This window comes from Saimiri boliviensis, chromosome 2 (assembly GCF_048565385.1).
Source record: "Saimiri boliviensis isolate mSaiBol1 chromosome 2, mSaiBol1.pri, whole genome shotgun sequence".
NCBI lineage: Eukaryota > Metazoa > Chordata > Mammalia > Primates > Cebidae > Saimiri > Saimiri boliviensis.
Window position 1 is genome coordinate 126,148,297 of NC_133450.1, and position 16,512 is coordinate 126,164,808.

Genomic DNA, 16,512 nt, shown 5'->3' on the forward strand with positions numbered 1-16,512 from the left:
ACTCCTCAATTACATGTTTAGAAATCGGAGTACAGTAGTTCAAAGCATCACTTTGGAGTCACACGCACTTCACCCTAGTTGTGCAACACAATCTCTTGGAGTCCCAGTTTCCTCTTCTGCAGATCAGGATGATAATGTCTACCTTAGTGTTGTGAGGATTAGTAGCATTCCTCTTGCATGTAAGCACTCAGTAGTTAGTTGGTATGGCTACCATTTAGTTAAACATGGAGTAAGAAGTAAATTTTTTAGCAGAACTAAAAGCCAATGTAATTTGCTACAAATGTATTTTTAGTTGTATATGTTTTTTAGTAACTAAAAGAATACAATATCTGGCATATGTTCAAAAAAATAATTGCTGAGCAATAGATGTAGAATTTAAATATATAACTTGGACCTCAGGGTTCCATTTTAGAAAAGTTGAAGTCCAAACAACTTTTTAAAATTCCAAATGGTTTTTTTTTTTTTTTTTCATTCTTATGGGTACATAATAGTTGTATATATTTATGGGGTACGTGTGATATGTAATGATCGAATCAGGGTAAATGGGTTACCCATCACCTGAAGGCTTTATCATTTCTTTGTGTTAGGAACCTTCCAATTTCACTCTTATTTTTAAATATACAATAAATTATTTTTTACTATGGTCACCCTGTTATGCTACCAAATACTAGATCTTATTCATTGTATTCAACAGTGTTTTTGAACCCATTAACCATTCCCACTTTATCCTTCCCTACTCACAACTCTTCAAGCCTCTGGCAACCATTGTTACACCCTTTATCTTCATTGGTTCAATTATTTTTTTTAAGCTCCTCCTTATGAGTGAGAACATGGAATATTTGTCTTTCTTGCCAGGCTTATTTCACTTAGCATAGTGTCCTTCCATTTCTTTCAGATTGTTGTAAAAGACAGGAATTCGTTCCTTTTTATGGCTGGATAATATTCCTTCGTATCTATACTACATTTTCTTTCTTCATCCATGTATTGATGTACACTTAGGTTGCTTCCATATCTTGGCTGTTGCAAATGGTGCTGCAGTAAACATTGGAGTGCAGCTATCTCTTTAGTATAGTAATTTCCCTTTTTTTCCCTTAAGATATGTGCCCAGCAGTGGGATTTCTGGATCATATGGTAGTTCTATTTTTAGTGTTTTGAAGAACCTCCATGCTCTTCTCTACAGTGGCTGTACTAATTTACATTCCCACTAACAGTGTATGGGGGTTTTCCTTTTGTTCCCTCCTTGCCAGCATCCATTATTGCCTGTGTTTTGGATAGAAGTCATTTTAACTGGAGTGAGACAACATCTCATTATGGTTTTAATTTGTATTTCTCTGATTAGTGGTGTTGAGCATTTTTTCATATACCTATTGGCCATTTGTATGTTGTCTTTTGAGAAACGACTGTTCAGATTTTTTTTGTCCATTTTAAAATAAAAATTCTAAATGTTTGACCTACCTATGAGGTGATTTAAAATGCTTAAGTGATCAGGGAAAAAATTTTCAATGTCATGCCAGTATAAAAAGCACCACAGACTTCTGGTCAGTCTGGTGGACTGAGTCAGTATAGGAAGACACTTGCCCCTTCCCCCACACAGAGATTCTGGAGGAAGTATAATAACTTCCAAATGCATAATGTAAGAGCAAGAAAGAAAAATTCCCAAGGAGTAACCTGGTCCCCTAGGATATTTGAACCTAAAGTATTACTAGGGTTCAATGCCTCTGCTGAGACAGGAGTCCAGGCTACAAGTCTGTAACAATCTCAGCTGAGACCAGATTCTTCATAAAGCCAGAAACAGGGAAGACTGGCTTTCAATAAATGAGGGAGGAGAAAAAATATTCATCTGTTTACTCACGAGTGTATCGGGTGGAGTATGTGGGAGAAAAGGAAGCACCTGAAAGAAATTGTGCCTAAATCTAAGTCACACATAGTAGGGGTTCTGAATTTATGCTACCTATGAAATTCAGAGATGTCTAGCTAAGAAAAAGCCATGAAAACTAAATTGGAACCCATGAAATCCATTTAGTACTAGAAGGGGAAACATGAAACTATCTCACATCTGTAACACAGAGCAGCAAGGATTTATTTTTATAGAAAATACCTCTTACTGAAGATGATCTTAGAGGAAAAAAATTACAAAGCACCTTAAAAGAATCAGCAGGAGCAAGAAATGGGATGTTGCACATATAGGAACTCTGTTATCAGAGCAAATTGAGAGTTAAAAATAACTGTTTAAAGTGTTTCTAGTAGATAAATGAAGGCAAAGATAGGGAATTTAGATGAAACATCATAGATTTGAACTAAATAGAAAGTCTAGATATGAAAAATATATGAAGTCCATACACACAGATGCATACACATACAGATGAATTAAACAGCAGACTAGGGTCAGCTCAATAGAGATTTTGTGAGTGAGTAGACAAACACTTAGGGAGCACCCAGAATGAAGCACAAAAAGGAAGAGAAATAGTAAAATACAAAAAAGCTATAGAGAAAAGAAAATAAGATGTTCAATGTAAGTCTAGTAGAAATTTTAAAAGAAGGACTAAGTAGATTAGGAAAATGGAATATTAGAAGTAAAGGTAGAAAACTTTCCAGAATTGAAGACATGAGGGTTTAGATTGAAAATTTCACAGTAAATTCTGACTACGGCAAATAAAATGGTACACTTGTACAACTCTCCAAAATGTTGAGATGGTTTATACTTTCAGTATCGACTATTTCTTCAGTCACCAATTAGACCAATGAGACAGGTACACATCTTTAATATTATAGAAACAAAACCATCTAACTTGTATGTTGTGTATTATTTTACCTTTATTGACATGTAGGTCTTGCATTGTAGGATATTTTCAGCTAGGTGGTGTTTTGCCCTAAAAGTAATCTGGCATACAATGATGGTTGAAAACCTAGGAGAGTAGTACTTTTCAAATCTATTCTCTGTAAAGCATTCGAGTTCTTGGAAATGTTGCAGTCAATGGAATGGGCAAAAGACGGGCTGTGCTGGCGAGACCTCAGGCTTCTCTCTCTATTTTGTTGTTTTTTTTCCTCTTTATTTTAAAGTTGAAAGTATCCCCCCACCAAAAAAGAAATAGAGAAGTATACAAAAAAGGTAAATGCTATTTATATTATATATTGGAATTCTATGCAGGATTTGGTTTTGGAAAAAAACTAGTTCTGCTTCTTATAAAAATCAAAACCTAGTAAAAGTGCTTTTATTAATCATCTGTTTTTTCAACACTAGTTAATAAAATAAGAAATAAGAAATAAGAAATATGTAATGAGCAGCATGATTTTAAATAAGCTATTATAGGAGAAGTTGTAGTATTTCAAAGATATGCCTAACTTTCATTTGAAAAGTATGTTATCAATTCAAGAAAAAATTAATTTTTTTTTAATATCACAAATGATCGTTTTGACCTTAGGTTCCTCAAAGAAAAACACAGTCGGGTTGCTTTGATCTGGATTCTTCATTACTGCATCTGAAAAGCTTCTCATCTAGAAGGTATTTATCCCAAAATTCATTTATGTGTATCAAACAATTTCACAAAATTCTGGTCTGTAATAATAAATAATGTTGATTCTAAAAATCAGATTTATAACAGTAATCTTATTTACAGTATGGTACCATGTACACACACAGTTATTAAGTGTGGAAGAAATTAAGTCAATGAGTAGCAGCTATATAGTGGTCATCATAAACTCTTACATTGGTTTTAACATTTAAGTGGTTTTATATATTTCTAGTCATTAACCTCCACTACCTGTTACTCTTTCAGCGGGGAAAAAAATAACCTTGGCCGATTTTTTCCATGTTGGCAAATAATACTCTAATTATATTCTTTAGTCACACAATTTTTCCCTTGTATTCTCATTCTTAACTGAAAATAAGATTGATATAGAAGTCTGCATTATTATTTATTTCCAGTAGATGCCACTATCTCATATGTTCTAAATTCCACCCAGAAACCTTTTAGGATGTGTGTATGTATATTCATAAAATATTGTAACAAAGATAATAAAATCTGATTGGGAATTTTAAACTTGAAATTTTATATTTTAAAATGTGGTAATATTAGTTTTATTATGGTAGTTTGAGTAGAATTGTTCAGATTTTCCTAATTTTGTACCAAAGTAAATAATATTGTGACTGGGCTTGGTGGCTTACACCTGTAATCCCATCACTTTGGGAAGCTGAGGCAGGTGGATTGCCTGAAGCTAGGAGTTTGAGGCTGTAACGAGCTATGATGGCACCACTGCACTCCAGCCTGGGTGACAGAGTAAGACCCTGACCGCCCCCCCCCAAAAAAAAAAAAAAAGTATTCTGGCTAATGTGTTATTTTGCTGATTTGTTTTTTTTTTTTTTTAATAGTCCTCGACCATGTTTAAACATTGAAGATGATCCAGATATTCATGAAAAACCATTTTTGAGTTCTAGTGCTCCACCTATAACAAGTCTTTGTCTCCTAGGAAATTTTGAGGTAATGTGCTTTGAAACTGTTTTCTAAATGGAAATTTCTTATCCTAGGTCCCAGGGTGTCATTTTATGTCTTTAACTTTGGTTGTGAAAGGGAAAGAAAGGAATTGTCTTTTTTTTCAAGCGTTGAAATTACCTTTTTATTTTATTTTCACAAGAAGGGAAGTCAGAGTTGTTGACAGTGACATCTTAGAATTGGGTAGCTGATGAAGAATACCAGACTAGTCAAATTAGGTTGGATTGAGGAATCTGTTACTTTAGCCAGGAGGATATGTTTGTCGTCTTCTTACTTGGTAAAATTGGGTCTAGGACCCAGGGAACATAATGGTGGACTATCAGCAGACCCTTCATAATCAGGGAAGTTGATTTGCAAAACCAGATGGTTCTGTGCACTTTATTTGCAACTTCTTTGTAAATACAGCTATTCTAAAGCAACAAGGTATCTTTGTTTTTGTTTTTGTTTTAATTCAAATAAGATTTCTGATAGGTTTATTCCCAATATTTCTACTTGGGGTCAAGTAGAAACCATGGTTTTCAGTTATCTGTTTCACTTACCTGTAATTAGAAATGAGTTTAACCTTAAACATGAACCTGTAAACAACATTTTTAAAGTGATTTTAACTGGTGAGTTTTTTGGGGGAAAATAATTAAAATTTTGTATTTTTAAGATAAGTAGTTTTACAGTTGTATTTTAATATATTAACCGTATGCTTTGTAACTATTTCACTTGTGAAGCTATCTTTCAAAGTTTTAATGGAAAAGATGTTTCATGGTAAGTCTTTTCACGTCACTTTGAAGGTATCAGTTCAGAGATGTCAAGCTCTCTATTCTTCTTTGTCATCAAATTAAAATTGCATAGGCCATTGTGAGGGTCAGGTGCTCTGTAACCTTTGTACTACAAGACATTTTTTTTTTGGCTCCTTTTAAGGTATATACTACAAAAAAATGTATAAGTGAGAAAGAGAGCAGTCTGATATGTGAAAACTTTAGAAAAGGGAATCTATTAAGGCTGTTTTTGCATTGCTGTAAACAAATACCAGAGACTGGGTAATTTATAAAGAAAAGAGGTTTAGTTGGCTCACAGTTCTGCAGGCTTTACATGAAGCATAATGCGGTCATCCACTTCTGATGAGGTCTTCAGGAGCTTTTACTTATGGTGGTGGGCACAGGGAGTACAGGCACATCCTATGGTGAGAGCAGGAGCAAGAGAGTGAGGGGGGAGGTGCCATATGCTTTTAAACAACCAGATCTCATTAAGAACCTACCATTGCAAGGACAGAACAAGCCATTCGTGAAGGATCCACCTCCATGACCCAAACACCTTCTACCAGGCCCCACCTTCAACATTGGGGATTACATTACAACATGAGATTCAAAAGGGACAAACATAACTATATCCAAACCATATCACAGAAGATAGTTAAAGATCAGTACACAGTTTTCAGAGGATTCTATTTATGCAGATATACATACATTTTTCAAGTGACTTAAGAAACAGATGTTCTAAGACTGTCCAACCCCTAGGTCTTTTTTGTAATGAATTTAATGTTTTAAGTAAATTACAGAAGGTATTTCCTCTGCTTAGTGAATTTAATATTCTGTGGCAATAAAAAATGGGGTTAGACTTGAATCACTAAAAAGACACATTAGATTTGTTTAATGAAACAGGGCAAAGTCTTATCCCTGTAATGTTGGGGGAAATCATGATCTTTAGGCCTTATTTATGGGGCATTAATTGAAGTCTGGAAACACATGGCCACAGAATGATACCCAAATAGTCTAATAGCTAATATTCACCTTTTCTTGCTACCATTTAGAGCAAGCTTGTCCAGCTGTGGCCTAGGACAGCTTTGAATGCAGCCCAACACAAATTTGTAAACTTTCTTAAAATGTTGTTAGATTTTTTTTTTTTTTTGCAATTTTTTTTTTTTTTTTTTTTGAGACGGAGTTTTGCTCTTGTTACCCAGGCTGGAGTGCAATGGCGTGATCTCGGCTCACCGCAACCTCTGCCTCCTGGGTTCAGGCAATTCTCCTGCCTCAGCCTCCTGAGTAGCTGGGATTACAGGCACGTGCCACCATGCCCAGCTAATTTTTTTTGTATTTTTAGTAGAGACGGGGTTTCACCATGTTGACCAGGATGGTCTCGATCTCTTGACCTCGTGATCCACCCGCCTCAGCTCCCAAAGTGCTGGGATTACAGGCGTGAGCCACCGCGCCCGGCTTTTTTTTGCAATTTTTTAAGCTCATCAGCTAGTGTTAATATCTGTCTCTCGGCCGGGCGCGGTGGCTCAAGCCTGTAATCCCAGCACTTTGGGAGGCCGAGGCGGGTGGATCACGAGGTCAAGAGATCGAGACCATCCTGGTCAACGTGGTGAAACCCCGTCTCTACTAAAAATACAAAAAAAATTAGCTGGGCATGGTGGCGCGTGCCTGTAGGTGTAGTAGGTGTAGTCCCACCTACTCAGGAGGCTGAGGCAGGAGAATTGCTTGAACCCAGGAGGCAGAGGTTGCAGTGAGCCGAGATCGCGCCATTGCACTCCAGCCTGGGTAACAAGAGCAACACTCTGTCTCAAAAAAAAAAAAAAAAAAAAAAAAAAAAATCTGTCTCTCTATATATTTTTTTTTCTTTTTTTTTTTTTTTTTAATTTATGACAGAGTCTTATTCTGTCACCCAGGCTTGAGTGCAGTGGCACAACCTTGGCTCACTGCAACTTCCACATCCCAGATTCAAGTGATTCTCCTGCCTCAGCCTCCTGAGTAGCTGGGATTACAGGCGCATGCCACCACCCCCAGCTAGTAGAGACAGGTTTCACCATGTTGGTTAGGCTAGTCTCCAACTCCTGATCTCAGGTGATCCACCTGCCTCTGCCTTCTAAAGTGCTGGGATTAGAGGCATGAGTCACTGCGCCCAGCTAATCTTAGTATATTTTACATGTGGCCAAGACAATTCATATTTTACATATGGCTCAAGAGAGTTCTTCTTCTTCCAGTGTGGCCCAGGGAAGCCAAATGATTGGACACCCCTGATTTAGAGTTTTCTACTGCAAAACCTTGTCATCATCTGTTCAATTCGTCTGTCCTGTGATTTTCTTCTGTCATTTCAGTCCAGCATAATACAACCATTGGAAATGAGTTATTTTTCCTCTATGAGGAAATCTTAGTGCTTTCTGTCACTATAAAATAGCTTGTATCTTCTAGAATTTTATATAAATATAGTCACACAGTATTTACTCTTAGGTAGGTGGCTTGGGGATTTATTTAACCCAGTGTCACTGTTTTTAAGATAATCCATGTTGTCCTGTATATCAAGAGTTCATTCCTTTTTATTGTTGTTGAATGGATATACCACAGTTTGTTTATTCATTCACCTTATTTTGTGGGTTATCACCAGTTTGGGGTTATTAAAATAAAGCTGCTATAAACATTTATGTATGAATTTTTATGTGGACACACATATTCATTTCACTTGGGTAACTACCCAGAATAGAACAGAATAGGTAATAGGATAGATGTATGTTTAACTGTTAAGAAACTGGCAAGCCGTTTTCCAAAGTGATTATACCATTTTTAACTTGCATCGTCATTGTATGAGAGTTCTAGTTCTTCCACATCCTTGACATTGTTTGCAATGATCAGTCATTTTCATCTTAATTATTGTGGTTTTAATTTGTATTTCCCTGATGACTATGTTAACCCTCTTTTCCTGCACTTATATGCCAAATAAACACGTTTGTTTTCCAAATATTTTTTCCAGGTGTGAAGTTTGACTGTACATTTTTGTGACTGTCTTTACAAGAGTAGAAGATTTTAAATTTTTTGATTTCTAATTTATTAACATTTTCTTTAATGAGTCTTACTTTTGATGTTGAATCTTAAAAAAAAAATTGCCTAGCCCAAGACTTCTTTACACTAGTGCTGTTGATACTTGAGTTAGGTAATTCTTCTGGAGTTCTCTTTGTGCATTGTAGAATTAAGAATCTCTGGCCTCTACCCACTTGATTGCTGTAGTAACACCCTGCCTAGTTCTAGCAACCAAAAATGTCTTCATATATTAGCATTTATAGCCTGGTTGAGAACCACTGGCCCAACCCAAGATCACAAAGATTTTTTTTTTCTTCTAAAAGTTTGTTTTAGCTCATATGTTTAGATCTGTGATCTATTTTGAGTTAATTTTTGCATAATAGGAGGTGTGCAGTCAAGGTTCCCTTTTATGCATATGGGTGTTCAATTTCCTACTGTTGAAATTCAGGTAATATGAGTCCTAACCTTATTGTTCTTTCTTATAATTGCTTAAAGTAGCTCATTTGTTTTTTCATATAAATTTTTGAATCAACTTGTCTATTTCCACAAAATAGCATACTGAGATTTTGTTTGGATTATATTAATACAGAACAATTTGAGGAAAATTGACATCTTAAAAATATGAAGTCTTTGAACCCATGAAATCTGTTTATTAATATTCTTTTATTTCTTTGATCAGTATTTTATACTTTTTAGCATGCATATCTCAGACCTTTTTTTTTTTTTTTTATAGGGGTAGGGACTTTCTCTGCCACCCACACTGGAGTGTAGCTCTGTGATCATACGTTATTGCAGCCTCGATCTCCCGGGCTGAAACATTCATCCCACCTCGCCTCCCAAGTAGCTAGGACTCCACACTTGTGCCACGACACCCAGCTAATTTTTTTTTTTAATTTGTAAAAATGGGGCCTTGCTATGTTTGCATAGGCTTTTCGTAAACTCCTGGCCTCAAGCAATCCTCTCACCTCTGTCTCCCAAACTGCTGGGATTACAAGTGTGAGCCACTACGCATGGCCCAGATTTTGGATATCTTTTTGTAGATGTATACCTAAGTATTTCATGTTTTCTGTTGCTATTGTAACTTAAACTTTAAAATTGTCAACTGTTCATTACTAGTATTTTTAAATGAATGTGTGTGTTCAAGTGTGCATGTGTGTGTGTGTGTGTGTGTGTGTGTGTAGATATACATACATAAAAAATCACCAGTGATCTTGCTCAACTCACTTATTTCAGTAGATTTTTAAAAGTAATCCTTGGGATTTTTCTACATAGACAGCCTTGTCATCTATAAATAGGGATAGTTTTGGCTTTTTATTTGTATGCCTTTTTATTTTTATTTTTCTTGTCATACAGCACTGAGTAGGGCCTAGCATATATGCTTATATATTAAATTTACAAAAAGCTAAATCTAAATCACCTCAGATAAAGTCAGCAAGTAATATTGGTCATTTGCCTTAATCCAGAAACATTTTTGTATGTGCCCCTCCTATGAACATTTTTTGTACCTTCAGAATAGACCTCTAATTTAGGAAACATTTGTTGGGTACTTACTATGTGCTAGGAATACAAAGTTTAAATGATAAAGTTCCTGCCTTAGAGACATTTATAGTCTATTGGAGAAGGTGGGCACCTAATTTACCCAGGCAGGTAAATAATTTATAACGTGAAGTAATTAGCATTGTAATAGAAGTTTCCTAGTACTTGTATATCTACTGTCTTTGCTAAATGGATTGGGAAAAGCTTTACTGAGGAAACGTCATTCGAGCTTGGTCACAAAAGATGAGAAGAAATTTGCCAAGTAAATTTGTGCCGGAATCAGAGACTCTAGACAAAGGAAACTGTATGTGCAAAGGCACATGTGCAAATGTAAAAGAGCATAGTGATGTTAGAAAGGATCCACTGGAGCTGGAGCATGGGGCTCTCTACACATTGGGAGAGATGAAACAGGAGAGGCATGGTGGAGCTCAAGGGCTGTGGCATGAATGGTGACCTCATCCGATAGACAGCAAGAGACAAAGTTTTTAAGTGATGGGTGATACTATAAGGCTTTTTTTAAAAAAGAACTCTGGCAATAGTACAGGGGCTACACTACAGATGGAAAGACTGATTAGAAGATATAGCATTTATTCAGAGGAGAGCTTATGAGGATCACCTAGGTCACTAGGATAGTGGTGGTGGTAGGGATAGAGATGAGGCCATGAGACCATGAGGTAAAACCAGTAGGATATGGATTGGATTAATTACAGGGCAAGAAGGAGCTATAGAAGGTTGACTGTGACCCACGTCTTTTGGCTTTATCTTTTTCATCAGATCAGAATTACCATTATGTCACTGTTTCTCATTTAGACTACATAAACTTTTAGAATCATGAAGCTTTGTAGCCTTTCTTTTCAAAGAATTACTTAATCAAAGGAATGCTACTCGCATTTTATGAGGTATGCATATATGTATTGATATATATAAAATATATAATGTATATAAAATGAAGCTTGTGAAAAGTTTTAAATGTTTGTCATGGCTGAGAAGATAACCACTAAGTTGTTAAAAGTAGTTATCTCAGTGAGTGACCTTGGGGGAGGGAGGGATAAAGAGCTTCTGTACTTTTAAGTTTTTTATAAATGCACATTTTTTATGTTTCAAATTAAACTAAATAAAACATACGTCACATACTACTGCCTTTTTAAAAGAAGCAATTATTTCTCAGTTAAAATTATAAGTGCTTGACTTCATCTTTTGATGGAACTTCCACGTATAACCTGTTAGGTTTTCAAGTGTTTCTCTGTGCCTAGCACCATGAATAGGCACTGCGAGGGATAAATACCTGCTCTGATAGAGCATATTTTTAGATTTGCAGATATAAAACAACATAGTAAACAATTAGACCTAACTGATGCTGAAGTTGCAGGAGAGTTGAGTATAAGTTGGAATAGTGAGGGAAGACCAAACTTTTGTAGGATGGTAGAAGACTGATGGGAGGTGGAGTTGACTTCAAGTCAGATGAAAAGCAGAAATAAAGACATGACATTAGTAACAACCACTGTTCTAGTCCCAGAAAGCATAGTAATATATTTCTTTGAATCGCTTCTCTGCCTTTTGGCTAAGTGTATATTTCTTTAAGTAGAAAAATAAAAATCAATGTGTTAGCTTTTTAAATTGAGTTTTAAAAATTATTTTGTCTTCCAGGAATCTGTCTTGAACTATCGTTTAGATCCTCTCGGCATTGTTGATGGCTTTACTGCCGAGGTAGGGGCAAGTGGTGTTTTCTGCACCACACATTTGACTCTTCCAGTTGAAGTGTCATTCTACAGTGTTTCAGATGATAATGCTCCCTCTCCTTATATGGCAAGTATTTTTTATATTGTGTGTTTTCCTGACAAATCAACCAACTTAATGACAGATTTCTTTAAGTATTTTGGTGTAATATTTGAAAACATAAATCATTTCCTAAAAGAAAACTGAAAGCTGAATACAAACTAATATGCCAAAATGTTACCTCACAACTTCTTTCTAAGCTAGTTCACACAACAGATAACCTCTTTTGCATTTAAGAATGGTACTAAAAATTTACCTGTATTTCTCTTTGTCTTGAAAAAGTGATAAAAATTGATTAGTGACACTGTAATTCCATCTTGCTGAGTTCACACACATTCTCAAATGCTTACTGTGCCCTCCAGTCCTACAAGGGTTTGGTGACCTAAGGCTTCTGTACAGCCCTTTCACTCCGTTTTCTCCTGTTTGGTTCGGTTTGTCTTTGAGCCTATTCTTTTCTAATCCTAGGGTTCTTTGTTTGTTTGACAGGATCTCGGTTGCCTAGGCTGAGTGCAGTGGTATAGTCATAGCTCACTGCAGCCTCAAACTTCTGGCCTCAAGCCATCCTCCTGTCTCAGAGCTCCTAAGTAGCTGGGCCTACAGATGGGTGCCACTATGCCTAGCTAATTTTTATCTTTAGTACAGGCATGGCCTCTCTATGTTGCCCAGGCTGGTCTTGAACTCCTGTCCTCAAACAGAGCTCCTACTTTGACCTTCCAAGTGTTGGGATTAGAGGCACGAGCCACCACAACTGGTCTAATCCTAGAGTTCTTTAGGATACTAGCTACTTCAGACTCATGCTAATGTCTTAATGGAGAGTGAGATAACTGAGAGGAGTTAGAGCAAGCTTGTCCGGCCTGCAGCCCACATGCAGCCCAGAAAGGCTTTGAGTGTAACCCAACACAAACTCCTAAACATTCTTAAAACATTAAAAAATATTTTTGTGATTTTTTTTTTTACCTCATCAGATATTGCTAGTGTTAGTATATTTTATGTGTGACCTAAGACAATCCTTCTTCTGCCAAGGTGGCCCAGGGAAGCCAAAAGATTGGACACCTCTGAGATAGAGTATGGTGTTGAGCCGTAAGATCAATCTTAAGATTTCACCTTTCCCATTTTTTTATTCCAATAGCTTGTGGATAATATTAGTCTTCATTTGTAAAATGATAATGAGTACTGGAATATGATTAGTAACAGCCCTCTTCCAAAAGACAAAGAGGGATAAGTAGCTAGCCAGGCAGCTCTGTAAGAAGTTTACAGAGATGGTTTTAAATATGGAGTCATATCTGGATTTTCATGTTAGGTATTACTTTTGAGAAATGTAGGTTACAGGCACTGAACTTTACAGCCTAGTCTTGCTTGAATTTTCTAACTTAACCACCTGGCCCAACTGCTTCCTCTCCTAACACCCCTCTCCCCAACCTTCTAGGTTTTCAAGGACATCAGCAACAGTGACTTTTGTTATTAATAAAAGCTGTAAAAAGGGTCGTCTACATACACCTACATAATTGAGAAACAACAGAGACCAAAGGAAGCTACTTTTTAGGAACCTGTATATGGCCTACTCATTATTGGCCCAGTTTGCTCTAGGAAGGTTTACTTCATTCTAAGGGTAAAGCTTTTAGTCAAGACCTTGATCAGCGTTTCACGTTTTGATAGAAAAAGCATAGTGGTGTCTGCTCATTTATTCAAAGTTTTCTTTTCCAAACAACGTTCACATCTGTGGGTCATCAGTGTGAAGATGTCCAGCATAGGTTATTATCAAAAGCAGAGGCCCCCCACTTCGCAAACCTGCCCAGTTATTACATATGCTGCCTGTTCATTGACCATAAAGATGTACCCACTTTTCCAGAGTTATTTTTAAAAATAACTGCTAATTTTGAACAATTAATACAATGGAAACTACCACTGAGATAAGTTTAATACAAGAATAAATGCATATCATACTCGAATGCTTGCAATATGAGAATATAGCAACAGTCTGTTTTGCCTTACCAGGACATCAAGAATCTCGTCAGTTTCACACCTTTTATTGGCACACAATAATAGAGGATGGAAAGATAAGGTCTAAACTGTGAACTGGCCTGGTGCAGTGGCTCACACCTGTAATCCCAGCTCTTCGGGAGGCTGAGGCGGGTGGAACACCTGAGGCCAGTTCAAGACCATCCCGGCCAACATCGTGAAACCCATCTCTACTAATAATACAAAAAATTAGCCTGGTGTGGTGGCACACACCTGTAATCCCAGCTACTCAGGAGGCTAAGGCAGGAGAATCGCTTGAACCTGGGAGACAGTGGTTGCAGTGAGCTGAGATCACGCCATTGCACTTGGCAACAAGAGTGAAACTCAGTTTCAACATAAATAAATAAAATAAAATATTATGATCTCTCATTACTGAACAGAGTCCCTGTTGGCCATTAGGTTGGCTTGGAAACAAGATGAAAGGGTAAACTGGCTGAAAATTGCTCATATAAATATCGTTGATGGAAATTAATGAGCAAAAGGTAATTTGAACTATACTTTTAAAAAGCAAAACAAGGCTGGGCGCAGTGTCTCACACCTGTAATCCCAGCACTCTGGGAGGCCAAGGCAGGCAGATCATGAGGTCAAAAGATTGAGACCATCCTGGCCAACATGGTGAAACCTCATCTCTACTAAAAATTAGCTGGGCGTGGTAGTGTGCACCTGTAGTCCCAGCTACTCGGGAAGCTGAGGCAGGAGAATTGCTTGAACCTGGGAAGTGGAGGTTGCAGTGAGCTGAGATCGTGCCATGCATTCCAGCCTGGCGTCTGGCAACAGAGCGAGACTCTGTCTCAAAAAAAAAAAAAAAAAAAGCAAACAACATTAATCCTTCACCTTAGTTGATACCTAAAAAATGAAGGATTGGGAGATAAAAGATTTTGTCACTCCAGAAAGTACTAGGGACATACACACAGATGATCACATATTGTTGAATAGATACTGGCAAAGGTATAAATTAGGTTACTGAGTTTAATCTATACTTTTGAGAATCTCTGACTTTCTTTTCTCTGATAACATTCTTCAACAAACTATCCCTTTTATGTTTTTCCTATGAAAATATTAGAGCATTTTCATAGTAAAATTAGAAAAATAGTCTATATTTCTCTATAAAAAGTTTACTTAGGAATGCACTCTTTTTGCAACTGACTCAATCCCAATCTTAGACCACAGATCTTTCCTGCTTTGAATTAATTTTGTTCCTCAGGGAATAGTCTCTATATTTTTATAATTGAGTCTGTTTTCAAAAAACTGATTATGTTTTGATAAGATTATACATACCACAGGGCAGCAGGGGAAAGACACAAAACTCCCATTTGTTACTTTTATAATAACCTTGTTACTGTAATAATAATTTGGGGACCTTTTATCACAGATTATACAAGTGACTCAAGGGTAAAATTATAGCACAGAAAATCCTATCTTTATGGTATAGAGGTGATATAGGACTTCTCATTAAATAATTTCTTAAAGATTAACTCAAAGCTATATAATATCATTCTCCAGTTGGAGTCAGTGGTAAAAATGTTCTCCACGTTATATGACAACACTTACCTGTTTAGAAACTGTTGCATTGTGAAACCAGGCAGAAATGTCTAAGGCAGTTGTGCCAGTAGAAAATTTATAGTATGACTTGCATTATAATATTATCAGAGCCATGTACAATTTCCTTTCATTTATAATTAACCAGATCAAGATATATTTCAGTTTTCCACTTCTTTGTGCATATTGTTTATTACATAATAATTTGAGGAGTTTTTATATAAGATTTTGACCATATTTAACCCTACTATTCCATTTTGAAATCCCAGAAGAAAGGCCAGGCATGGTGGCTCATGCCTATAATCTCAGCACTTTGGGAGGCCAAGGTGGGCAGATCACTTGAGGTCAGGAGTTTGAGACCAACCTGGCCAACATGGTGAAACCTCATCTCTACTAAAAATACAAAAATTAGCTGGGCGTGGTGGTGGGTACCTGTAATCCCAGTTTCTCAGGAGGCTGAGGCATGAGAATTGCTTGAACCTAGGAGGCAGAGGCTACACTGAGCTGAGATCTTGCCGCTGCACTCTAGTCTTGACAACAGAGCAAGGCTTCATCTCAAAAAAAAAAAAAAAAAATACAAATGCCAGAAGAAAATGTGTTTTTTGTGTTAAATATGGTAACTTTTTGTAGGTATAAATATTAACATGCTGATCAATTAAAATGATTTAATTATTACAATAATGATGAATAATAAAATTCCAAATAATTTCATAGTGGCTTTCTAAAATTCCTAACTTGCCAATGCTACTAGTCCTAACATTGCTTAGAAATTGTTTTAAATTGTTGCCTTACATTTTTATTTTCAAAAAGCTACTTTTTAAAATAAATTGATTTAGTTACTGTTATTGTGTTCTAAAAACTATTGTAATTGAATGTATTAAAGGAAACAAGTATAAACTTAGTAGTTGTCTTACCAGTTTTACTGTATGTGTTTGGTGGGGAGGCAGATGGCTGGCAAGGAAGAAACGTAATTTATTACATGTGATTTTAAAGAGAGCTATTATTTAGGTATGTTTTACTTTTTCTTTCTGAAACTCGGAAGAAGACAGGTATAATATACCATACCTTTTTCATGTAAGGTAAATAGCCACACTCTGCTCATTAAGGAGTACCTCTTTAGGCATGTAGATGTAAGAGATAAATTGTTAAAGTTTTGTTGTTGTTTTGGTTAGGGTTGCAGTTTGTTGATGTGCTTTTTTCATGTTTTAAATAACCATGTGACAAATCTGATTTCTCATAAGAACCACATATGTCTTTTCAGTGTCCATTTCCATGAACATTTCCCAACCTTAATGTGTTAATTTAATAAACCACTGTCAAGTGTTTTTTACTTGAAGTTAAGGAATTCATATGTCAGAATGTGGCTT

General features: G+C 36.3%; 1 protein-coding gene across 10 annotated transcripts in view; it reads left to right on the forward strand.

Moving 5' to 3' along the window:
* Positions 1-16,512, forward strand: part of ATOSA (atos homolog A) — a 160,619-nt gene that overhangs the window by 135,025 nt on the left and 9,082 nt on the right. For all 10 annotated transcript variants that reach the window (XR_012516426.1, XR_012516425.1, XR_746682.3 and 7 more), the window contains 3 exons: positions 3,423-3,502; positions 4,370-4,478; positions 11,459-11,617. Coding sequence is in view for 7 of the 10 variants with exons in the window: in XM_074394229.1 (XP_074250330.1) it covers positions 3,423-3,502; positions 4,370-4,478; positions 11,459-11,617 (348 nt within the window). In the remaining 3 variants the exon portion in view is untranslated. The remainder of the gene's footprint in view (positions 1-3,422; positions 3,503-4,369; positions 4,479-11,458; positions 11,618-16,512) is intronic.